This window comes from Zootoca vivipara, chromosome 9, assembly GCF_965207765.1.
Source record: "Zootoca vivipara chromosome 9, rZooViv2.hap1.1, whole genome shotgun sequence".
Classification (NCBI taxonomy): domain Eukaryota; kingdom Metazoa; phylum Chordata; class Lepidosauria; order Squamata; family Lacertidae; genus Zootoca; species Zootoca vivipara.
This window is the reverse complement of record NC_142592.1, coordinates 23,988,810-24,015,341: the sequence shown is the minus strand read 5'-3', so window position 1 is coordinate 24,015,341 and position 26,532 is coordinate 23,988,810. Positions and strand designations below refer to the sequence as shown.

Here is a 26,532-nt window from a genome sequence, read left to right as displayed (position 1 = left end):
ACGGACAGGTCTGGCTACATTTTTCATGTAACAAATATTCAGCAAGCCAGGAGCAATTTGACCACAGGAAATCACCTTGTGGAACAGATAGCTGCAGGTGACTCACACAAATGAGCAACACTGCTTTTGAGGGCGAGGAGCTACTTAGTAGCAAGCCTGCTCTCGGACGAAAGACCATGTTGTCAACATCAAGAACAGGGCTCAGATAGGTGATGAGGCAAAGGCCTTCACTCGCGATTAGGCAAAAACCACATTTCATTTGTAGCCCAGTATTCTGAGAAATGGTGGGAGGGAAGTGAGAATAACTTTAGTATTTACCCAGTTTAATAATAAAAATGACCAAAAGTTGCTGATTGGCAAAAAGAAAAAAGAAAACTCTGGCCTTCTCTTGGACCTTTAAGCAGCAAACAGACCCAGAGCCAGGACTGTTGCTGTCACATGTCAGCTGCAGGGCTGGCTCAGGATCCAGCCCCATTTCCAGAGTTTCCACTGGTTACCAGTGGCAGGGATAGCACCAGCTGTTGTCTTTGCCCGGAATCTGGGCAGGCGCATTGCGGTGCTCCTCACCAGCAGGCAGGGGCGGAGCTAGGGGGCGTAGGGGGTGGGCTGCCCCGGGTTCCACTATGGGGGGGTGACAGTCGGCGCCCCACCCAGCGACTCCCAAGGCAAGCCCCTCCAGCCTCCCAGTAAAAAGCCCGCTTGGCACGGCATGGCACGCTGCGCCAGTGGGCTATCTACCTGGAGCCTGGGCATTCCGTTTAGGCTCCGTTTAGAAGTCGCGGGGGGCATGATCCCCCTCTGTGTAGCACGCATGTAGCTACACATCCCCCCGGTGCATGGCAATTTGCTGGCCCAGGTGTCGCGGCGGCTTGCTACGCCGCTGCCAGCAGGCTTCCCTGCTGACAGTAGAGCTTCTCTACTAGCCAGTGGGAGGGTCCAAGGAACATCTACGCTCTATCAAGATCCCTTCCAGCATAGCTGATTGGCAGCTTGAAATGCTCTGTTACACAGAATGGAGAGAAGCAGTCGTGAAATTTACAGCAACAGTGGTCAGTGGAAATGCTGGAAACCCAGTGCTTTTTTCCCCTAAAATGTTTAGGGGTACTCTCATTTTCCTACTCATATTGAAATACTGGCCCTCAATGAGGCCAGACTTAGATTCACAAAATGTTTAGGGGTATGCGTACCCCTGGGTGCCCCCCCCCAGAAAAGAAAGCACTGTGGAAACCCTAATGTGTGCTCCAGCACAAAAGAGCACGAGGAGGGTTTTTAAAAGGTTAAGACAGCACTAAATGGCTTTGAACCTGACACAGTCATTTTCTGAAGAAGGTATCTGAAGAAGTGTGCATGCACACGAAAGCTCATACCAATGACAAACTTAGTTGGTCTCTAAGGTGCTGCTGGAAGGAATTTTTTTTATTTTGTTTCGATTACCTCAGAATGTTATGACTGCAACCTTAAATCTCCACCCTCCCTCACACTGCAGCCCATTCTTATCTGTTCTCACTAATAGGTGCAATGCCATCTAACACTTAACAGGGTAAGAAGCAGCACCTTTGTGTTGCTAGCAGGAAGTAAGAGCCATTTGCTTTGTACACATTTAATATCCCTCAGACTCAGGTGAAGAACCTTTTTTCTAACTTCAGTACATTGATGCTAAAAAACGCTGGAACTGTTTGAGGGAAGCCTTGTGTGTTGTGAACCCGTTAAATGGCATTATCACTTGCACACTGTTTTCCTTTCCATTTGTGGAATAAATAGACAACAATCAACTCAGGACAATGCTCCATATGTATTCACATATGTATTTGCCGCAAAATTAGTTCTGCGGATTTATTTTTTTTAACAGTGGTTTTTTACAAGTATGCTTTTGTTAGCCCTGATTCAACATATGAAACATAAGAGCTCTTTGGGTGCTGCAGAGTTTTCCCGGCTCCGCAGTGCATGTTTTGAATTTGCAGAAAGCCAGCGCTGTTCATGTTTTCATACCATTCCCTGGGTTGGTACTGGCAGTAGTCAGTCTGTCTCAACCACAACCCGTACAGCAAACCATCTGTTCATGCTGTTTTATTGGAAGCCATGGAAAATACCAAGTTTATGGATAGCAACCTGCAGCAGCTTTTGAGGGCAAGGAAGGACAGCAGATTAGAAGATTGTTCCCTGTTCCCCTTTTTATTTGCAAAGACCATCCTGGGCTTGCCATGGGGAGCTCAAGACTAGAAACCACATTGCTGTTTTGCAGAAACGACAAATTGGGGCTCTTGAATAAACATCTGTGACTAAGCACGAGTCACCAGAGACTTCTTCCTATCCAATTCAAACACTGGCCACAGCTACTGATGGCTTGAACAGAAACATGATTAGTAGCAGTTATTTAAAGAACTCCTCAGCCATTAGGCAATGTGCTGAAAATTCAGGAAAGACCGTATCATGTCCTGGATTTTTTCTGTCTCCTAAGTACAACTTCTTGCAGTTTGGCGATCCAGTACTCACATACCGTATAGGCCCAAATATAAGCTGCACTTCTTTTCCAAATTCTGGCCATAAAAAGTTAAAGTGCGGCTTAAATTCTTGACCTTACAAAAATGGGCTTTTACGATATCACATACGGTAAAACAACGGGTGTGAGTGCCTGCAGAATTTTAAGGGAGTGACTTATATTTAGGTATTGTATTCCCCCCCCCCTGAATTTTAAAGGTGTGGCTTATTTGCAGGTGCGGCTTATATTTGGGCCAATAGAGTATTATGCTAAGCTTTGGTTCACCATTACATGCATGAGCTTCAGGGTCCACATGCTCCCCACCAAGACATTTGTTTGTATAGCACAGCCACAGGGAGGAGATCAGAAGTTCTTGCTTCAGTGAACAGTGGTTATTTGTTGTGTCTGAACCCAGACAAGCATAAGTTAAGTAAGGTTTAGGGAAACCATGGTTTATAATCTTGTTTCTCTAAACCATAGTTAACACTAACCACTAACAGTTCTTAGTTTGGATCGGTGGGAAATACCTACATTCATTTATTCATATGCCTCTTCAAAGCCAATAAATATGCAGATCAATACAATGAAATACAATTACAGATACAAATCACAAGCTCAAGTGTAAAACTGGGTAGACATATGGAGAACAAATAGAGGCTAGCCTGGGAATGGAAGTGAACATTCCCAATTTCATCCTCCCAGCTGCTCCAGTGGAGGGAAGGGGAAGGAGGAGTATGAAAGCCTGAGGCTTACCTAGGCTTGTTTCTGATATACTAAACCTTGGTTTAGCATTATATCTGAACACAATCATTATCTGGCTGCTACCGGAATTGATTTTGCTAATGGGAGAGGATGTTTTCTTTCTTAGAGAAGTTCTGCAGGAATGATGCTCAACCAAAGTGGCCATCCAAAGTGGTCTAACAACATCTGACAGATGTGCAGGGACATTATTCATTTCCTTGCTTGAATACAAAGGACAATAGTCTGGATGGAAATCACTACAAGAGCATGTAACTCCCAGCTGTGTCATATATTTAAACATTTTCTTAATACAACTCTTGTCTATTCAGACTAATTTATCTTGTTGGCTTGCATCAAGGTACTAAATATAGCTGCATTTGTAACTAACCACCACACCGTTTTCATACCATACTCATTTGAAGAGCTTTACACTGCTTGTTCCAATTTATGGTACTAATTTATTGAGTGAGACTATTTGGAGAGTCTGGTTTTGGGCATCTGCTGTAGCATTAGCCAACACATGAGCAATGCCGTCTGTACCCAGGCCTTAATTAAAGGAGGCCCAACTTTGGCTCATTCCATAATACTTGCAAGACACAAAAGAGCTCTTAGAACAGGGGTTAGCAATTTTTTTCAGCAGGTGGCCAGTCCACTGTCCCTCAGATCTTGGGGGGGGGGGCTGGACTATATTTTTTGGGGGGTGTTAACAAATTCCTATGCCCCACAAATAACCCAGAGATGCATTTTAAATAAAAGGACACATTCTACTCATGTAAAAACACACTGATTCCCAGACCATCTGCAGGCCAGATTTAGAAGGCGACTGGGCCGGATCCAGCCCCTGGGCTTTAGTTTGCGTACCCCTGTCTTAGAAACTATAGCTTCCATTATATACCCCACAATTTAGTTCCATACAAAATATGGGTGATGATTTCCCCTATGTATATAAAAATGTACATATCTTGCCATATCGCTGCTGTTATTAGTTTATAATATTTATAAGGCCCCTTTTCACACACAAAAATGAACTCTTGAGTGTCTTGCAGAAACAAACATGAAAAACAAATATAAAACCCGGAATATAAACATATTAAGCCACAATAATATGCATAAAAGAGCAAATCCAACTCAACACCACCTCACTAAAAATAGGCAGAGAATTAAATGCCAATGGCCAAGTGAATAAAACTGTTTGGGAAGGTGCCAAGTGGGCCTCCCTGGGGAAAGCATTCCACAGCTTTCCTAGAGGGGCCTAGTTTAGCTAACACGCCATCATTAATTATATGGATAGAGAGTTTGGCCAAAACAGTAGCCCTTAATTGAAAATTAAATTCAAAAGTTCTGGTGGTAGTGTAGCTTAGCTATTGACTTTCCAATTAATGCAAGGCTATCCTGTTCTGAGGGCTAAACTGGGGTCAGAAAATCTCATAATAATTCTGGTATTAAAATTCCCCAATAAATCCATATGGATTTATATACTAATATACTAATATTTTTTAATATACTAATGTTTTTTTCTTTTCTTTTTAAAGACCCGGGCCTTTGATCACTCCACAGGAAGATGAATGGCCTATGATTCAGAGTTCCTAGTTCTTCTAAACCAGGCACCCCCAAACTCAGCCCTCCAGATGTTTTGGGACTACAATTCCCACCATCCCTGACCACTGGTCCTACTAGCTAGGGATGATGGGAGTTGTAGTTCCAAAACATCTGGAGGGCCGAGTTTGGGGGTGCCTGTTCTAAACTATCATTTTTTACAGGAAATATCTTAACATTCATTCTGCTAATTGAGAAGTCAGCAGTATTAATTATTTTGCCCCTTAACTCTGGTTAACTCACTTTTTCAACACTTAATGACAATCAGAAGAATGACAGTATCAAATAAACTAGAATGGACAGGGTTTTAAAAAAATTGCATATGTGAATTGGCAAACAAAAAACAAGCAGGAAACACATGATGCTCAGGGATATGTATGACGCCTGCTATGAGCCTGTGAGGTCTCTCTGGCTCCCTCAGAATCACTGAGGGTGCTCCCAGACAGAGGTTGATTGTTGAGTCAGTGTTGCTCATCTGCATAAAATTTTGTGCTGTCCACGCATCATCACTGCCTTCAAAATGCCAGTCCGTGCATTTTTACATTTAACCTTTCCTCTTGCCATGCAATATCTGTTAAGTCATAACAACCCATAGCTGCCAAGTTATCCCTTTTTTTAAGGGATTTTCCCTTATGCTGAATAGGCTTCCTCGCGAGAAAAGGGAAAACTTGGCAGCTATGTAACAACCCATTACACATTTGCAAGCACCACTGGTGTGGAAGCCTATTAGCACTGCAGCCTGTGCTGTGATGATATTTAAATGGGTGGTATCTTTCCCCATATCTCTACTTCCATTTGCTCGTCATCTGAGCACTACTGAGTCATTTTGTTTCCAGTGGCTGAAACAATATTTATACCACTGTTCCAAATTCAGTGCCGTACAGGACCTGGCTTATATAACGATGATATGTTTTTCTTTCTTATTTCCTTTTTTTATAGGTTGCTTTTGATTTCAGTGACGTTGCTGTCTATTTATTCAATAAACCTCCTGTTGTTGTGTGCCAAGGAAACAGGTAATTCATACGAACGTTGTACAATTCAACAGCAATGAAGGTGACGGGGTGAAGTATATGGAGAATAAAATAACTGCTTTTGCTTCCCCCCCCCATCAGTGCTATAATAGTGCGGGAGGGGGGATTTTAGTAGTAGTCCTGAATACAATAGAAAACATTAAATGCACTTTACTTCACCAGAGAAATTGAAGCCTTGCAGAAGTGTATCAAAGGAAGCAATAATCGAGCCTTCTATTCATGAAGGCAGATACAGACTCAGGTGAGACTGCAGGAAACAGAGCAGAACCAGTTCTTGATGCATTGCCTTTTCTGCCTCAAACTCCCCATCCTGTGCTTTAACAAAGGTATAAAGAGACAGTGTAAATGACAACAGTGCATAAAGGAAGTGCATGTAGTGCCTCAGATTTCCTAAGCTAGATAAAGGAACATTCCTGCTGCTGGTGCCATGTCGACTTAAAGTGTTCTTACGTATTGGCTAACCCTAAACAAATGGATCCTTGGTATGATTGCAAGTCCTTCATGCATGCCAAAGGAAGCGAACATTGTTGGAAACAGGAAGGTTCTCTAATTTTCTGTACAGTGCACCTGTTAGGGATCAACAACATGAAAGGGTGGTTTCCTTAATGACCTGCTTGTGAACTTCCCTGGGGCATCTGGTTGGTCACTGTATGAAACAGGATTCTAGACCAGATAAACCATTGATCAGATCCAGCAGTGCTCTTCTAAGGTTCAGTGGTTTATTGTGCACCAAGAGTTGTGTTGTATCATGTTCTTCTTTTTAATTTTTCACCTTTTAAAATAGTTTCTTCTCAGATTGTAAGATTATATCCAAAAATGATTTTTTTTAAAGAAAGAATTTGAAGTGAAATAAAAAGAAAAGTTTGCTTGTTAATATACTCTGAGAGGTCATAGACCTCAGTCTGCCTATTTACATGACCCCCCCCCCCAAAAAATTATGATGATGCAAATGCTATGAATGGGCTTTAGAATGCTTGGTGTTCCACTTGTTCCTAGAGCTCTCGATATTCAATTTCCTGCTGTTTCAGATATGTACATTTGCCAAAACGTATTGAGGTTAAAGGAGCTTACTGAAGTGTTTGAATAGAAGCGTTACAAATGTCAAGGAGGTGGGAGCAAGGAGATTTCATTTTGCTTTGAACTCCACCTCTCTAAGTGACAACTCCTGACATTTTGGAAATGCATGATAAGTGGACTGGACTACAGAGATGAACACAGAATTATGAATGGGGTGTATGTGTAGATGAGAGTGCGAGAACTGTAAATGACTTGCCATTATTGTATCATATCACGACTCTTTTCCAACCAGGCTGCATGGTCTATGAAAAACTTGGCGAGCAAATCTTTGGCACCCCGGGGAAGTTTATTGTTTTTGGATCCACATCTCTTCAGAACACTGGAGGTAAATGCTGTGTGCTTAGAGGAGACCTTTTGGTATTTTCAGTCTCCCTAGTACCACTGTACTCTGCTCAAATTCTCGCTGCATTGTAATAAATGTTAGAAAGTATATCTAGTGTTTATGCTGTCTTGGCTATTTGGATTCACTTTCTGCCCATATGCCTTTGCTCCTTCTTCTGCCAGTTCTAATAAAGAGACCGGTGTGTTTCCAACGATAGATGGAAGTCTAGCAATTCCTTTCCCCACCCATATATTTTTTTTGGAAACCCTTTCCTAGTATGGGTCATGTTAATGACATCATGTGAGTTTGCCTGCCCAGTTATTCTATTTCTATAGGACTATCCCTGGGTTATATTCACTGCATAAGCTGAAGCCTGGAGGCCACTTCAAATGAGACCTTTTGTACTTGGTTATGGTTCCTGACTTGAGTACAAAAAAACTTACGCTGTGTGTCTCAGATTCAAATGATGCATTTTAAGTGACTTGTCTCTTTAAAATGCACACAAATGGTGAGTGGGAAAGGATTGGGCCACTTCTGGTGCATATATTAAAGGCATAAGCCACTGACAGTACTGTACAGGCATGTGTCATTTAGACATCCATGTGAGATACACAAACAGAGGGCAGGTTCAGACATAACATTTCTGGTCCATTGGAAATGGGCAAGCAACCTGAGCATTCCCGCATTCCCTTTATTTTCAGTAATATCTGCACTCGAAAGTTTGAGTGCTACCTGCAAGCCAGAATTGCAAACCACAGCTTGATACTGGTTTGCAATCCTGGCTTGCCAGAAGCAGTTAAAACCATGGTTTCCTCATCCAGATGACATGGAGATACTGCAATTTAACAGACTAGGCACTCTTCTCTGCAGCTGGGTGGGCTAGAAGAGAAAGAGGGAGCCCTCAATCTCATCACTTGTTCACATGCCAACATACCAGAGTTTATTGGACCAGCAATATTAATCTCTGAACCCACCCACTTGGGGATATCATAGCTGAATATACAAAAAGACTCGTTTGAATTGGCCCTGAGGATAGCACAGAGAAAAACCAAGCACACAGCAGTGTCTTAGCATCATGACTGATTATGTTCCCTTTCTAACAAGACCTTGTTTTCCCCAGCAATGCTGAGCTATCTCTTCATAGTTAAAAATGAACTACCTGCTGCCATAAAGTTCCTTATGGGAGAAGAAGAAACATTTTCGTAAGTTTAATTTGTGGCTTTGCTGACTGGACTAATTTGTTCATCGGTCTTAGGCAGGGGTTTATCAAAAGTATTCCATGCTAGAAATGTTATAGGCTGCTGTCATGCTTGTTTTGAATGCTAGGTGTTACATCACAACTTCTTATGGGATTATTAAAGGCAGAGAAATAAAAAGAAGCAAAATATATGCCTGAAAGTTATCTATTCTGTGCTGCTTCAGTTGTTTTTTTGTTTTGTTTTTGGAAAATTATAGTAATAAACAAAGCATTATTATCCAAGTTCTTGAAAAAAATGCACCATTGAGATATAATATATACCAATACTAAGCTAAACATAAAAGGCCATTAGGGAAGTGGCAAGCCACTCACAGATATATATTTTTTCATGCTAGATCAGCCTTCACCCCCCTGGTACCCTCCAGAGGTTAGGACTACAATTCCCATCAGCCTCCAGCACTGTGCTAAAGAGACAAACTGAGCAGTTGTATTCAACTAACTTTTACTCAAGAGCGGACCTATTATTAGACTTAAGTTAACCATGGTCATTAATTTAAATGGGTCTACCCTGAATAAAAGTTAGCTGAGCATCAGCACCAAGTCCTAATACCTGACTGGATGTCTTGCTCTGCTCAAAAGCAGCAGTCAGAATTTTCCATAGTCCTCCTTTTGCAAAGTATAGAGCTTGGGTAGCCAACATTGTGCTCTTCAGATATTGTTGGACCACAACTCCCATCAGTCCCTGACAGCATAGCCATTTGTCAGGGATGATGGGAGTTGCATCCAACAACATTTGGAGAGTGCCCCATTGGCTACCCTGGTACAGAGAAATAAGTTAATGGGAGAGTTTGTACAATCACCCCTCTGCTTCATAGGCTGAGATATCAACAAACCTTTTGCTTGCACTTGCAGACCCTTTATTCCTTCCTTCATGCAAACTGGCAAACCTACCAGAAAGTCTTCCATTTGCTACAGTTTCCCATTTCATTCAAACCAGGAAACTATAGTTAACAGCTTTAGAATATGGATTTTAACTCCAAACCATTGTTTTAATATTCTGTCTCGTTCTGAAGCTGTTGAGTTTCCCAGTTCAGACAAAACAGAAAACCGTAGTTAATAGGAGACTTTCTGATTTGTTTGCTAACTTACACAAAGGAAGGAGCTAAGAGACCACATATGTGGACGGGGTGGGGGTGGGGATTTGTTCATATCAGCTTATCACAATAGACATCATACGCCTAGAAGCAAGGACTTTTCATTCAGTGCATGTTGTCTTATGGCCACAGCACATATTGCAAAATAACTGTCTGCCTGGTTGGGCAAACCTTTCCTGTGTTGACAGCCTGAGGCAGGTCTAAAGCCAGTTGGCATGGCTTTGCCCTCCACCCCTGGCATTGCTTTCACCACTTGGGCAATCCTTAATAACTCCCATGCATGAAAAAGTGATGTTTGCAGACTCCTGTGGCTGAGATTCAAGAAAGGCAACTTCAGATTAATAGCTGTTTACTTATACCTGTCCTGGGAAATAGTGTCTTTTTGAGCAACTAGTCACTTAATAGGGGGTGGGGAAAACCCTGACGGTATAAAAATATGAGAATTCAGGGTAATAAAAGTGATGCTATCCTGTCACTTTTGAAAATGTTTTACAGGGCCTGGTACGTGGATGGGAGGCTTCTTGTCGTAACAGTGACGTTCTGTATAATCCTTCCCTTGTGTCTTCTTAAAAATTTAGGTAAGGATAGATACCTTCTTTAGTTTGAAGTATGGTTCTTAGACTTAATTTTTAGGGTGTATTCCAATCATGGAAGGCCACATTCTGATTCAAGCAGATTCCTTAGCTCCAGAATAAACTATGCACAGGGAACCTTATAATATAAGAAGCCTAAGGTACAATTTGGTACTGTCTGAATGCATCTGGCTGTCTGAACCTGAGACAAAATATTGTCTTCGTTTGGTATTTTCTATTTCTGAACACTGATTATGGCCAAAAAAAGATTTCTTTCCCCCTGAGGCAATGTAAATAATGTTGGCTTGTCTCTCTCCCTCCTTCTTTCTCGCTCTTTTAAAAATCCTTTTAACATATATTTTGTTCTTAAAATAAGGGAAGGTTCTGTTAAACATCACCTTTAAGAAAAGGTGAGCAATTCTACATAAAGCACAGACTAGTAAACACCTCAGGACATTCATTGGTCTAAGATATTTTTAATTGACTTTGACACTCACCAAGCCTGGCTCCAGAACCTTCTTTCCACAGTTTTGCTTTTTGCCAACTCTTCACTCCTTCCTCTGCCATGTCTCAAGACAACCTTTCCTTCTCCAGAAGTCAAACTAGTGCACTGAAAAATGCCCTTTTGTTTTTCATGGTATAATACATGTTATTTAACTGGATTTCTCCATTCAGGGAAAACCCTATAGACCTTTCACTGTGCATTTGAAGACAGGATAAGAATGTGACAACAAAATTGTCTTTCGCAGTTGAGAACCCTCTGTAATTCTATTTGATGTTTGCTCCTTAATGAATCATCTTTCCTCCCGCAAAGATTGAATTGTTTGAGCCAGGGTCCTAAAAATATAAAGATATGCCATCAGAACCGTTGGTGTTACTCCTGCTTCAATGTGGAGAAGCATTGTTTCCTTTTGAGTTGCCAAAAATAAAAATCCAAATGAAAAGTTAACTAACAGTGCAATCCTAACCTTGTCTACTCTGAATTCAGTGGTAAATGGAGTTAAGTTTACAGCAATAATAATTAACATATAAGTTCATTTCGGTGGCACCCCTTACACACACACACCTGCCATGTCACCCTGCTCCTGCTTATGTAACTATAAATCAACTAAATAAAAAAACAATTTGATCAGCTGGTGGTGCCAGCCTTCTGCCACCCATATAGCTGCTGCTTACTAAGAAGTAGAGAAGGGGTGAGGTGGAGGGGAACTTGTTCCATTACAAACGTACAGCAAGAACCAATCTGATGCTCTCATCAGTGTGTTTGCACCATGCTGACTTCATTGCTGCCTCTTCCTCTACCTCCTGGTAAGCATGGGCAACATGGGTGACAGAAGGTCAGGTGAGCTCCCCTGCCAGCTGCTCCTGGCTTTGTCTGGAAGCCAGCGTCTTTGAAAAGTTATTTGTGACAAAAGTGGCATAGGTATTCCCTACATGTTATTGGAATATTTTCCATATTATTCACCAGAACTTAAAACATTTAACCTGTTCATAGTTAAATAAATGTGAATGAGTTGCTGGATAAGTTTTCCTTTGATTTTATCTCAGGGTATCTCGGCTACACCAGTGGATTTTCCCTGACTTGCATGGTATTTTTTCTCATAGTGGTAAGTTTTGCTTGGTGTTTTGGTTAGAATGGCATTATTAACTTCCAGCGTCAAGCCATTTGTTTTGGATATTTTTTCAATGGTGGTCCTTTATCCCAGGTTGTATACAAGAAATTTGAAGTTCCTTGTCGTCTGGATGAGAAAAATGCCACCGCGCCTCTGTCTCCAAACTCTAGCATTGCCTATGTGGATATGTGCCAACCCAAGTATGTCACCGTTAATTCCAAGGTATGTTGCTTTCCACACCATTTTGCCATTTTGTTCCACATGCCAGCAGCTAGACTGTGCAATAAATCCTAGACAAATGTAAGTTTTCCAGCCAGCCAGAGCTGTCCCATCCCTCCCCTCTGCTGCAGCAAATCAAATGTAATAATCATATTAGCAGCAACACCAACACTATAGTTTCCCTTGTATTCAAACATCATTGTTTATGCTTGTTATTTAACAGGTGTTCCCAGTCCCATGAAAGCCATGTTTTTCTAGGCAGAGCTCCTAAGGTTTCAAATCATGGCAAAAACACAGTAGGTTGGATCCAAAGGTTTCCACCCGCAAACAGAATGACACCTTTCATCAGAGCAAGGGAACCTCTGGATTCCATCCCATTTCATGGGACTTTCCCCGGTCATTGCATTGCAGCGCTGGGCGCCCCTTCACATGACATGCAACTATAAAAGGCACAGGAACCCTGCCAGAGCAAAACATTGACAATCCCAGTTGAAGAGTGCAGAAAATTCAAACTTGCATATTGGAAACGATGACGATTTTCTTAATGACATTTGGAGGGACTAGGTCTCTCCCTCCTGACTCATAGTTTTGTTTTTGTTTTTCAAACAGACCGTGTACGCTTTGCCTACCATTACATTTGCATTTGTCTGCCATCCCTCGGTTCTTCCAATCTACTGTGAACTTAAAGAGTAAGAGAGAAATCATTGTTTTGTTATTAAAGCAAACTGCTTTGTCTGTAGAACGTTAGTACTGAGTTGCACTCTGCACTGCTAAGAGAAAGGAACTTTAATTTGAGAAAATCAGCAGGACCTGCTCACCATCTAGGAAGACTTGGCTCACCCAGGGGGTTTGATGGTGGCAACATAACAAATATGGGGCTCTCCTTAGATCTACACAGCTGTTAGCAGAGATGCAAACAGTGTGAACAATCACTTTATACAAGGCAATGCCAGAGTGCAGCCAATAACTGGTGTCTGTCTCTTTACATCTGGTACAAGAGCTAGCAGCATTGTCAATGTTATTTTCTGGAGCTTTCGATCTTATATGCTTTATACTAGCTTCCGTTTTCAAAAAGAAAGAAGAATCGCTGCCAACGCAGTGCTACTTAAAAAAGCATTTGGAAGGCAAAAGTTTGCTGAATTCTGAGATTAGCTGGGGCCTGCTCTGTTTTGTGAATGTGTGGACCATATAAAAACTCCTTAACCTTACATAGATTTCAGGATCGTTTCAAAATGTTGGTACTCCAGGAATATCCAGCTAGAGCTGGCACCTCTATAATTGCACAATGTTCCTATAATGGATGCATTTATACAAAGATAGTGGACTCCTCACAGGAACTGCTTAACTGCGGCAGACTAATAAGTCATCTAGTCTGGTGGTCTGTACAGTGGCTGGCAGCCCTGCCCTGAACTGCTATTTCCTAGTCCTGCTGCTTGAGTTCCTTAAACTAGCAAGTGTTAGTTATCTCTAAACAAGAAGAGTTAGTTGTTGAATCTAGCACCTTATGCAAGCAAACCACATGGACTTTTCCTTACTAGATTGGACTTGATACTCTGTTGGAATCTCTGTAGCAGAGAGGGTGGAAATTACCGCTCCCCACCCAGGAATCAAGGGCTCCCTAAATTAATCGGAGATCCATTTTGTTTTCCTGGTCTTCACTAAACTTTAAATACCACAATGCCATCGTTATATCTTTTTACCTTAATTATGTGGGCTTCAAACCTTATTTGTTGTGTTTCTCTTTTAGGAGACATCTGAAGGCAGCCCTGTTTAGGAAGCTTTTAATGTTTAATTGATTATTGTATTTTAATGTCTGTTGGAAGCCGCCCAGAGTGGCTAGGGAAACCCAGCCAGATGGGCGGGGTATAAATAATTTATTATTATTATTATTAGTAGTAGTAGTAGTAGTAGTAGTAGTAGTAAAAGCTGTCTCATAACTGCATGCTGTGTGTTGTATTCCTCATGTGAGAGTCTGGTGCAGGCATTCCCAATCTGCGGCCCTCCAGATGTTTTGGCCTACAACTCCCATGATCCCTAGCTAACAGGACCAGTCAGTGGTCAGGGATGATGGGAATTGTAGTTCAAAACATCTGGAGGGCCGAAGTTTGGGGATGCCTGGTCTGGTGGTTCATTGAATAGCCAAGAAAGGGTCATGGCTTCATACATATAGGGAAAGCCACCTATAAATCAGCCCTTTAATCACTATCATCTCAAGAAGATGGACAATGAAGTGGTATGGTGTGGACAGTTGTTTACTCCAAACCATTCCCCTACAGTGCTGCTCCTTGAGATCTCAACGGTCTTCAGACTTGTTCCTGTTAAGTGGCATACATTCAAGTCTAGTACCAATTATTCCTTAACTTCCCCCATTGCCCCATCTTGGTTTTGTTTGTTTTTTCAGTCGTTCGCAGAAGAAAATGCAGATGGTTTCAAGAATCTCTTTCTTTGCCATGTTTGTCATGTATTTCTTGACTGCTATTTTTGGCTATTTGACATTTTATGGTAAGTGACTATTTTTGGCTACTCACCTCTTCTGCCTTACTGTACATTTAGAGAAAAAGAAACTAAAAGGTGTGTTTGTTTCTGTCGGTTTTCTGAATTTTGTAAATGGTTGAGGTGCTGCTTTCTTGTTTCCTCACTGTGCACAGAAGGTAACGTGAAAATTGGGGTATCTTCTGCTTATTTGAAAGTGGCATTTCCTTGGCCCTTGACATCATACTTGCACTCCCAAGTGTTTGGGGGCAGGGAAGTACACAAACCAGAGCACTGCCCCCAGTCACTTCATTCTTAGCAGGAGGTGGGGAAACATTTGCCCAGGCCCACTGGGTAGGGGTGGAGCAGTTATGCTAGCTTCCTAGCTGGATGCTTGCTGGTGCTTAACAAGAAGAAAAAGGAATGAGAGGTCAGTGCAGTGCAGATGCATCATCAGAAGTGCCAGATGGGACCTGTCAGTGCATTTGCACATCACTGATCTCCTTGCAACCTCACCCCTCTCCCTTCTGGAAAGCAACAGTGGCCCACCTGAGAGCAAACAAGTGTAGCCCCTCTGCTTCACCTGACGATCTGCTTCTCCCTCCCCCCCCAGTCAATTATATGAAAAGAGCATGGGAAACCTACTATTCATACTTTAGCTTCAGGTTATTTCTTGAGTGGGTAGGAGGGAAAGTGGAGGGAGCTGGGACAATAAGGGGAGGAAAACAGGGAAAGTCAAGTGTCACGGGAGTCAAAGGAGAGAGAGTAGGGGGGGAAATGGAGAGAGAGAGAGGGAGAGGGAGGATGTGCACACACAAAACACATCAGATCTAGTACAAATAGATCCTCTTGAAATTGCGTCAGAATTTTGTGGGTTCTTTCTCCCCTCTCCCCAAAGGGAACAGCGTCCACAGCACTCTCAACACTCCAATTTTGCCCCAGGTGCAAAAGCCGCTGGTGGTCCCTGAACTTCAGAATAATCTCGTAACATCCCATTAATTTGAATACAGCGAGTGAAAACAGTTATATTTACAAATAAAATGACTGTTTAAATTGTCCTAATATCCCAAGTTAAAATAATTTCATAAATTTATTTGTAAAATGCCACTCTTTTTTGCATCATTTGCGCTTGCAACCTGTTTGATTTAAACAGGGACTAACTGAAGCTGAGTACTTGGGCTCTTTCCCTCTCGCTTCCTCACTGCGTTCAGGCCCAGATTGGTGGTTCACACCCACACTGGACATTAGCACAACTGAGCTCCACTGAAATGAATGGGACTTACTCTCTGGCAAGTGTACATCGGGTTTCAGGCTGAATTTGATCTTTGCGGTTCACTGGAGCATGAGTTAAAACACTGTTTCCGATCCAGCCTGTTTCACCGCTATCCCTGTTGCCTGCAGATTAATCACTTGTTGTTTGAGGTGGCTCTTGCCAAGTGACAGCTTCTATGAATTAATTGCTTAATTGCTGGAACAGTTCTCTCTTTGTCTTCCCTGCAGAAACCGTGTCATCAGATCTGCTTCACAAGTATCAGAGTAAAGATGACATCCTCATCTTGACAGTCCGTGTTGCTGTCATAGCTGCAGTCATCCTCACAGTCCCAGTGTTATTTTTCACTGTAAGTCTGAGGCTCCCGTTCACTTTGAGATGTCTTACCATATCCTAGGAACAACTATCAGATTGCTGCATAGATTCATTTAGATTTGGTCCTGCTGACGGTGGCCTACAGTTTAAAATAAAATCAACCCCACCCCCTGAAAAAGTGCAAGTAAACAATAGCAGTGCCATGGAGTCCTGAGCCACCCAGCACCAGTGGTCTTGGCATGGATGTTGAAGTCCCCTATAACCAGCAGTCCTAGAGTCCTCAACACCACCTTCCAGACCAGCTCTGTCCGCTCAGGTAGGGAGACTGCTGGGCAGTCAGGCAGGTGATAAACTAGCAGAATCTGTCCTGATTGCCCTTAAATGGCTCAGAACCGCCTCTCCCCATTTGAACTGACCTGGACCCTGCAATCATCATCTGAAGCCCTTATTTGTGTGCCTCCTCCATGAGATGTCAGGAGGGTGGCAACACGAGAACGGGCCTTTTCTTCAGTGGCTCCCCATTTGTGGCATGCTCTCCCCAGGGAGGCTTGCCTGTCACTTTTGTTACATATCTTTAGGTGTCAGGCAGAAACATTCATCTTCTCACAGGGCTTTGGCTACATTAAGCAATCTATGGCCTTTTAAACTGTGGGGGGTGTATTGCTTTTGTTTTCTATTATTCTTTCTATTGTTGTGTTTTTTATACTGTAAGCTTCCCTGTGATCTTTGGATAAAGGGCAGCATAGAAATTTGATTTAAAAAGCAAATAAATGCATTCAGGTTACTGCCTGTGAATTCCTAAGTGGGCACTATCCCATTCCACAGTAAGGGCTCAGTTAGCCAGAGGAAGGCAGAAATGTGACATACGTATCTTGGTGCAGGAAAATGTTCATCCTTTCCTGTTGTGAGTCTGATTTGCTAAGCTCTGTGAGAGGAAGAATGAATTTCATCCTGGCAGAAGAGTAATTAATTTTGACACTAGAACAAATAATGTTAACATAAAAAGCCTGCAGCTGTAATAAATAGCATCTGGTGGAAATGCAGATAATATGCCCCCCCCTCTCATACCCACAAAGACATTACCATGTCTTAACAGTGCAGTCCTAACCAGGTTTTCTCAGAAGTAAATACTGTTGGATCCAAAAGAGCTTATGCCCAAGTTAGTGGCGTTAGGATTGCAGCCTAAATTCTCTAGAGTGGATTTGGAGTCAAGCAAATCTAAGTGCATTATACAAAACTATGGAGGGAATTAGTAAGGGAAATTATGCAAATTTTGACTGCAATAGTTTTCTTTTTTCTCTTTACAGGTGCGTTCTTCTATATTTGAGCTTACTAGAAAAAACAAATTTCACATGTGCCGTCACGTTGTGGTTACGGTGATCCTTCTGGCGATCATTAACTTGTTAGTTATTTTCATACCTTCCATGAAGGATATTTTTGGAGTTGTAGGTACAGTATTCAAATTATATTTGATTAAGAAATGCCTTTTATTGTGGGTCACATCAACTTGTCTGTTATAACAAAATCTATGTGTTTGATTTGCCACAGGGGTAACTTCTGCCAATATGCTGATTTTTATTCTCCCGTCATCACTTTATTTAAAAATCACCCACCAAGATGGATCCAAACTGATTCAGAGGATTTGGGTAAGTTTCAGAGATCAGGAACTATCTCAAGCTTTGTCCCAGTAGCAATCCCTAAACTAAGTCTGAAACTGTAGTCCTCCAAGAGCATAAAATAATTCTGCTTGGCTTTGATGCACATTCTCATTTGGTTAACCTATTTATGAAAGTAAGTTCTGCTAGCTGAACTACTTTTCCCCTTTTGGTTCCAGGCCTCTCTCTTTTTGGCATTAGGAGTAATGTTTTCCCTGGTGAGCATTCCTCTCGTCATCTATGACTGGGTACATTCAGGAGACACTGCTGAAGGCCACTGAAGTTAATGGGACATTAAGAAGAAGACATTTCCATTTTGCTACTCACACCAAAATCATTATTATCCCATTTTGTTAATATGCCCATCCACTCTTTGTGAGCATCCTTCATGAACTCAAAACAATGGAATACCAGTAGAATGCAATGTTCTACTGTGGGTTGCAGCCAACTAAGTATTACTCAAGAGTAGTCCCACTGAAATTACCAGTGATGGATACAAGTTAGTCATGCCCATTGATATCAGTTGGTCTACTCTGAATAGGACTAACATTGGCTACAACCCAATCATTTTATGTTACCTTATTTTAAATGTTATCCTTCATGTTCCCACAAGCTACTGGATCAGTATTAAGTTTATGGTGGTGGTCAGTACAATTTTGCATACTCATAGATTTGTCCATTGGCCATTGGTGTTCTGTGTGTGGTAACTGACACTAAAATAATTGAGGGTATATACTTGCAAATTAATATATCAATTTGTTTTCAACTACAATCAGTTAACCAGCCTTGATCAAACTAGAGAGCACTTCCTGGAGATAAGTTTACCTCTACCTGATTGTTCTTGTCCAGCAGTGTGCTTAGTGGATAGATAACCATTAGGTCACATATGTACGTAATCTATAGGGTCTTTCATATCCGTGAACAAAGCCTGTACACTATTAAGCCTTAGTAGATCATCCCTACAGGAAGTTGTCTTTTGCACACTCAGTTTGTGAGTTCCATGTATGCATGTTTGGTTTATTTTCAAAGAAATGGTTTGTGTTCAGATAGTTGTCCCCTGGGGATGTGAACAAATTCATAAGGTTGATTGCTGCCAATTATAGAACTGTTGGTTTCAATCTGGAGCTGCGGAGGTGGTGGCTTCTTAATGAGCACTGCTGGAAGGATGTCCTAGAAAAGAAGGGAAGATTTCCCTAGACTTTGGCCCAGGACTTTAAAAGCAGGATACACTTCTAAATCACAAATGGTTATGAAGCTGAACACAAACAGACTCAGAACGGGTGTTTGTTTCAGCTAAATAAGTGGTCTGACAATCATTTGAAAGCAATGCCACAAATAAAAGCACTGATGGAACTTCAGGAAATTGACATCGGGCCGACCACTGAAAAGTGAGCATGCAGAGCTACGGCAAGCTTTCAGGTGAACAGAGCAGACCCTGTCCCCTTTGAAATGTGCCGTTTGTGAAGGCAGTTATCACCAGTATGAAGGATCTCACTGGAGGTCACAGACAGACATCTTAACTGCCAGCCCTTGGTAGCTTTTGCGCACTGTGGTAGAAATTCTTGCGTGTGTATTTCCCGGTTTGCATTTGAGTTTGTGTGGTGGGTGTGTATGCTATAGTGTAGCAGGCAGCCAGGCTCCACAAGGTCATAAAATTCACTTGGCTATATCTCCCCATGAACCTTGCAGTGGAGGCAGGGAAATCTCTCTCAGCCTGACAAGGGAGAAGAGTTTGATGAGAAGCCACTGCTTAAACTGAGTGGATGTAGGCAACCATTTACCAATTGGAAAGTCAGCACAGTTTGCAAATATGATTAATATTGTCCTTTCAAATGATAAGGAGAATCTTACCACATATCAAGTGAAGGTGTGCAGGAGTTGATCACCTGTATCCATCCAACCACATTCAGCCTCTGTTCTGATGACAGACTCTATGGGAATTAGAGTCTGTATCAGCAGCCTTCGACTTTTTCAGACCCAGTCTCATCATTAACCCAAACATACATTTGGGGACTCATTTCTCCTGTTTTTACCATGCATTTGTACAGTAGTTTTGGCGCTGCTGGACTCACACTAGTAGAGAGTCCTGACCCACCAATTGAAGACCAGTGGTCTACAACAGTGTTTCCCAACTGGTGGTTGGACCCCCAGGGATCCATGTAACCTACCCTTGGGATCCATGGCACATACCCATCAGCTAACCAGGATAGCCTGTGTTTTTGGGGTGCTCTCGCATAAGAACACTGTGCCCCAAAACACACGAGATCGCAGCACCTGAAAACATATGCAGGTCACATGACTTGTGACTTATGCGAGCTCGCGGCCTGGAAAATGTGTGTCCTGTTTTGCACTGGGACATGTTGGAAGGTATGGTGGCACCACCAACATAACAAAAAACTGCCACAGATATATCAGCATTTTCAAAAGTAGGGGTTCCATAGCTAATTGAGAGCCTCTGCCCTTGAAGGCAGATAAGACACTTTCACTGGAACAGAATGCTGCTGACCAATTATTGACAGGTGCCACATATACAGAGTGTTTAAATCACTCTTATATCACTCTGACAGCCATGGCTTCCCCCAAAGAATACTGGGAACTGTAGTTTAATAAGGGTGCTGGAAGTTGTTAGGAGACCCGTATTCCATCACAGAGCTATGATTTGCAGAGGTCTTTAACAATCAAGCTTTCTTCCCATGGAACTCTGGGAATTATAGCTCTGCGAGGGGGGATAAGGATCTTAATTCTTAGTCTTAACAAACTACAACTCCCAGGATTCTTTAACCAGGACTGTTAAAGTGATCTAAGAGTTGATTGATCTAAGCTTTGTTCTGATTAATATGTGTTAATGGGAAAGGGGCTTGCATAGGTTTTAACATTTCAGCAGTTTATATGGCTTTTAATTTATTTTGTCAACTATTCCAGACAATTTTTAAAGCTGAGAAACAGCACATAAATATTGTAAATAAATATTAAATTTGGATGGAGTTTAGAATGAGTCCCACCTATCCAGAACCAGTTAAGAACAGGTTGTGAGAATCTCTCTCTGTTGTGTCAGGAGCAATTAAAGATAAACCAAACTTATTTCTAAAACAAGTCAATGCTGCAGTTCTATTGTCTTTGTTTTTGGAATTCTCCATCATTATTTCCAATATACTTGGTTTGGGGTACATGTCTGGAAATGTTGGGATGGTTCAGACTTAATCATGCTTAGAGCAGACCTATTGAAATCGCTGAGACTTAAGTCTGTCATGACCAACTTACATTGATTCTGATTTCAAAGCAGAATCCAGCTCACGGGAATCACTTGAACTGTTTGTCTTTACTGTAAAAATTTTTATTCTATTTAATTGTACCTCTTTCAAAAACCCTTTTATTGGCATTTTGTTTCCATTGCTGCGCCCGCAGCTTTGATTTACATATGCTGCTTAAACTCTTTGTAGGTTTAAAAGCTATTGAGTATTTCCTCAAAAAGCTGTGCCCCGTTTTCTAGATTGCATTGATAATAGTATCTCTTCGATCGAAGCTTTCATAGAATCATAGAGTTGGAAGAGACCACAAGGGCCATCCAGTCCAACCCCAGGCACTGAAATGAAAGCAAGCAGGTTCAGGGGTGATTGCAGTGTATGGCAGATAAATCTCCTTGGTACCATAGTGGTATTTGTAAATTCAAATGTTTAGTTTTATGTTAAGAGGATTTCTACACACTACACACCCGCCCACCCCACAAGAACATAAAGCTAAAAGGGAGAGTGTACCAGCAAGGCTGAGAAATAGTAAAAAGAACTACTGAGGAAGTCGTAAGTTTCATCTCAGTGCCTTGTAAGGAAATACAGTTTGAAAACCACCTCAAGCAATTAAATGTAACGTGACAGAGAAACTGGGGAGACTTTGTTCTCTCCAGCCATTGTCCACTCAGCAGAGACTTGTTCTGGAACAAATGAAGAGAAAGTTGAAACTGTCTTCAGTCTGAAGGGTCACATGATGATCTTTCTGCATACACAGATACCCCCACACTGCCTGTTAAGCTGCTCCTAAAACTCAAGAGACTAGCCTTCAATTCAGTAGAAGGATCTGTGCGTGTGCGTGCTCTTGGTTGTAGCCTGAGTTACTGCAGTGTCTGTTATCCAATATAGACACCTACCAGCATGTTTCTTTTTTAAAAAAAATCAAATCAAATCATTATAATTGCCCTTGAGGTGTTCCGCAATGAAAATTTCTGGATCACAGTTATCCACCCTTTGGATCAATCAGTGTTTGTTTTATCCAGTATAGGCTCTGGGACAATTGTCCTACTAATATTCAGCCCACCTGTATATTTTTTAAACCAAAACTCATGATTAACTGTACATATTTCATAGTACTATTTCATAACTGCTTTTATAAATATTTTGCCTCTTTTCGGAATGTGTAGGACTTTAGAATGTGATATTATTTATCATTTCTGCAAAGTGCTTTACAGATAGTATCTTGTTCGTCTGCAAAACCACATTGTGAAGTAGCTCAGTTAAGAGTTCCCTGTTGCAGAATGGAGGTTTGGGGAGGGAATGAATTGTTCATGGCTGAGCAAGGATTGGACTTAGGTCTCCAGTCTAGGATTTTGTCCATTAGACTATTTTGAAGGATGGTACAAAAAGCAAGTTGCTGTTGGCTTCAGACTGACACATGAAACTGTGTACTAGGTTTCGTTTTTGTCTTAAACGCTGATATAAAATGGCCTGGTGATTCCTAGAGACTCTTGGGATTTACCATAATATTGTGGTATGCTTGCAAATACTGTAAATTACCAAATGGATGAGTAATGGAGAATAATAAGCACACAAGGTGTTAGGGGTGGGGTAAGTCTCAGGGTCTTGAGATGAGATTCACAGGAGCATTGTCAACATTAAATGATAGTTGGTTCCCCTCAGTTTGGGAATAATTTTGGCAGTGGTGTAGCACATTTCAAGCAAAGCCACAACATCCAAGCCATTAATTCATTGCCCAGGCTATCTTGATGAAGATGAATTCCAATTAAAGCTACAGCATAATTGATTTTTTTAGGTCACACTTCCAGCGTTTTGGTTTTCTATGCCAGCCTCAATTTACTCCTTCCCTATCCTTCTTTTGTGCATGTTGATATTGACTAGGAGCTCTGTTTTTATTAACTTGAATTGTTTTAAAGGGGGATTGGGGGGGGGAATCATGGAACGTAAGTCTATCAACAGCTGCTAGCCATGATTACAAAACAGAATCTCCATGTTCCAAGACAGGGAATGCAAATTATTGAAGGGCAAGAGAGGGCCGGTTCCCTTCATTACCTGCTGGGACGATCTCCTGGAGGCCTCTAATGGCAAACAGGATACTAGGTGGGCCATTGGACTGATTTAGCAGGGGCTTAATAGCTGGCTATAAAGGTATTTTCCAACCTTAGGTGATAAAGCACAGTACATGTGTAATTGCTGTAGAGGATCCAAATACCTCCCCTCATCCCCAGCAGTATGTCTGTTGCAGGAATGTCATGTTTCCTCATCACAATCATTTGTCCCTGGGGGTGGGGAGAGAAAGGGAAAGGGAAAGCAATGGGTAGCAAAACTTGCTCCCAGTTGCATTGCATATGACGTTGCACTATTGCTTGAAAACCAAATACAATCCGGATGAAATAAAGACAAGGATATTACATATGCCTTTCCTTGGTCCCCCAGTTCCACAAACTTCTTTCTGAACTTTGGACAATATCACAGTAGAATGTATTGGCTTAGCTGGTTTTTTTTAAAAGCCTCTCAGATCTCCTCTGTCCAGGGATCTTTCTTTATTCGGAAGTGACCATTCCTGAGAGTGCTTGGCAACAGGAAAGCATTTCCTTTTGTTTTTTGTTTTTTTATTTTAAAAAAAACTGAATGTGCCCATTGTTTCTCAGTGTTCTGTTATCAAATGTGAAGATGATAACATTGAATGCCTTTGTCAAACACAGGGCTGGCAGGACCTTGATACTCACATGCTGTACATATATCCCCTAAGTCTGATTTTTTTTAAAAAAAACAGCAGCAGCAACAACAAAAAGAATTATGCAGTTGTGTTGTATTGTAGGAAATGTTTCATTTGTGTATGTATATATATATATTGTAAATAAATAGGATGCTTCTATTTTTGCAGTTGTGTATTCCGTAAAATGAAAGTGCTGAGGTAGTCTGTCCATAAGAGTTATTTAAAAAACAAAAAATGTGTTTGTAGCCAAATCTGAATAGTAGCATCAAGGCCTTAGCTCTCGACTTCACTGAATTTGTCCTCTCCCACTTGTCCAGCTCTATTATACCATTTATTGAAGTTGCCTAAAGCAGATCCTAAGCTTATATAATGGTGTTGTTTACTGTAGCACATTTCTAAGAGCACAACTCAATGAACTGCCATACTTTGCTACTGTCTGCCATATAGTTCTCTTTGTTAACTGGAAGTAAAATGTAATCCTTTTGCGGTGCCCTCTAACCTTCTATGAATCTATGCTGTGATACAGAGCTTCATGTGTGCTTGGATGTGTCCATAAACAAAGAAACTACCTTATATCAGCTCAAACCATTGGGCCATGTTAACCCATTTCTGTCTGCTCCAAACTGGCAGCCGTTCTGCAAAGTCCAAGGAAGAGGTCTTCCTCTGCTGCCTGAGATCCTTCAATTAGAAGTGAACCTGAAGCAATATGCTTGTGGTTCATCCATCCCCTACATACAACACTTCCAGTCCCCACTAGACACTTTAGCTATACATTGGGAAGGGGGGCTGCTTGCAGACTCAACCACAGCAGATCTTCAAATCAGGATGCTTGAGTGGAATACATCAAGTTCTGCTGTTGACCAGATTCCCATTTTAAATACTCTTGTATAAGAAACAAATAAAGGATATTAACAGCAATGGATGCAAATGGGAAAACTTGCAGGTTGCATAGTGATTTGTGGCCAACAGTGCAACCCCTAAGCTGGAATCCTAAAGGATCCTCAAATTATGAAATTCTAAGGACACCATAAGAAGTAGCAGGGTGGGTAGGTGGGTGTGAAGGCAGCCCCTATACAGAGCAGGCAATTTTATATAAAATGTCAACACTGCTTATTGACTGGCACTGGGTTCAGTACACTATTTTGGGAGCAAATGAACTGCAGGGAGCGGGGAGTGGCATTTCTTTGTTGTTGCTTTTGCCAGCATTCAAGGGGGTGTAATCACTGTTCTTCAATTATGGGAGTTGTGTGCTCCCTTCTCCATGTTAAGGAACACTCCTCAACCCACCCCCAAAAAGCACCATAGACCTGTGTTTGTGAGTGTGCATACATACCATAGCCCTCTTAAGCTCTGAATCACAGCCTAAAAGTGGGATCAGTTCTGTGAAAGATAGTTTTGTATGAGAGCCCAAGGAAATTATGCACCATGTTCAAAGAAGCACTGAAGGGCATTTTGCTAGCAGCATTGATTGTATGTTTGGTCTGCTTGCTGGGACATAAGCCAGGCCTTAAGTAGAACTGTGTTATGTGGCAAGCTGACTGTGTGCTCTCAGCACAGAGATGAATCTTACCAGCTGAATTGGTCCTTCATTTAAATCAAAATTGTAGTCACAAATATCTTGCGTAACATATTTTTAAAGCTGGAGTACCTTGTTATTCAGTATTTCAATGTTGTCCTACTGATTTCCAATGGATCGTCATACATTTACCAGGCTTATTTTGTGAGTATGAAATGGCAGGACCTGAAGCAGCACAATTTTCAAATGAGCACAAATATCAAATGTAGGGGTGGGGGTATCTAAGCTCTTGCTTTTTAAATTATGGCATTGTTTATTCTCTGGTGCTGCAGATAATCCAACAAATTCGGTTTAAAAAGTGAAAAATATCCCATTAAGAACTGAATGTACATTGTTTACATTAAATCAGTTTTCTAAAGTCCTAAGCAATGTTTTAAGCTGAGTGGTGTCCACTCAGGTTATTAAAAAAATACTATTAGAAACATTTTCCTCTGGCTTCTGTGTCATTGTTATCTGTGTTGTTCATATTTAATGATATAAATGTAAATGATGATCTGTGTAAATAAAAACAATGTAATTCTGGAATTTTCTGTTCTCATTATAATTTTTAAACATAAAAGTATGGTCTGAAACAATTAGATGCATTAATTTTAAGAGAAGATTTAGGTCCATTAACCACACTTTGGGTGTTAATGCCCTAGTGTTCCTCAACATGGGAGTGAGGACACAACACCTAGTCTTCGTAAGAAAAGTGCAACCATTTGTAGTAGCAGTCCCCAACCTGTTGTCTTGTAGATATTTTGGACTACAAGTCCCATCATACCCAGCAGGAGTTGTAGTCCAAAATGTCTAGAAGGCAACAGGTTGTGGAAGTCTGGTCTACAATAATTGGGTCTTCACTCACACAGCTGTACACAAAAGTGCTTTGCTGAAATGCTGTTTGAATGAAAAGCAGGGAGCAAGGTGACTTGACATATCCCAGATTCTTTCCTCATGTTGACCAACAAGAGAGCATTAGCTTCAAAACAGAGCTTCAGGTGGACAAGCTGAAGTAGCAGTATTAATGCTAGGGTTCTCTTCTGCCCTGGGTCAAGAGGGAAAATGCAGGAAATGTATGCTGCAGAGTTTTGTCAAGTTTAACCTACATCCTGAACCAGCTCTGAAATGGATAACAAACCGGGTATCCAGGAAGGATATGATGTATGATGGCAGATCAACAACTGGCCATTTGCAACCTTTAGGATGGTGACTAAGGTCTTTGTATTCCAGGGGGTGTTTGAGATGACAGGAATTGCTGTCTGCTTCAGCTGAAGCTTTTGTGGCTCCTCCTCTGGGAAT

The 26,532-nt window shown here is 41.5% G+C and overlaps 1 protein-coding gene across 2 annotated transcripts in view; it reads left to right on the top strand.

Annotated features, from left to right (window-relative positions):
• Positions 1-25,779, top strand: part of SLC38A1 (solute carrier family 38 member 1) — a 44,183-nt gene extending 18,404 nt beyond the window's left edge. For both annotated transcript variants that reach the window (XM_035128289.3, XM_088676836.1), the window contains exons 5-16: positions 5,756-5,829; positions 7,157-7,249; positions 8,367-8,448; positions 10,094-10,176; positions 11,719-11,777; positions 11,877-12,005; positions 12,612-12,691; positions 14,404-14,504; positions 15,975-16,093; positions 17,367-17,508; positions 17,608-17,705; positions 17,894-25,779. In XM_035128289.3, the coding sequence (XP_034984180.1) occupies positions 5,756-5,829; positions 7,157-7,249; positions 8,367-8,448; positions 10,094-10,176; positions 11,719-11,777; positions 11,877-12,005; positions 12,612-12,691; positions 14,404-14,504; positions 15,975-16,093; positions 17,367-17,508; positions 17,608-17,705; positions 17,894-17,995 (1,162 nt within the window). In that variant the 3' untranslated portion in view covers positions 17,996-25,779. The remainder of the gene's footprint in view (positions 1-5,755; positions 5,830-7,156; positions 7,250-8,366; positions 8,449-10,093; positions 10,177-11,718; positions 11,778-11,876; positions 12,006-12,611; positions 12,692-14,403; positions 14,505-15,974; positions 16,094-17,366; positions 17,509-17,607; positions 17,706-17,893) is intronic.
• The last annotated feature ends 753 nt before the right edge of the window (positions 25,780-26,532 follow it).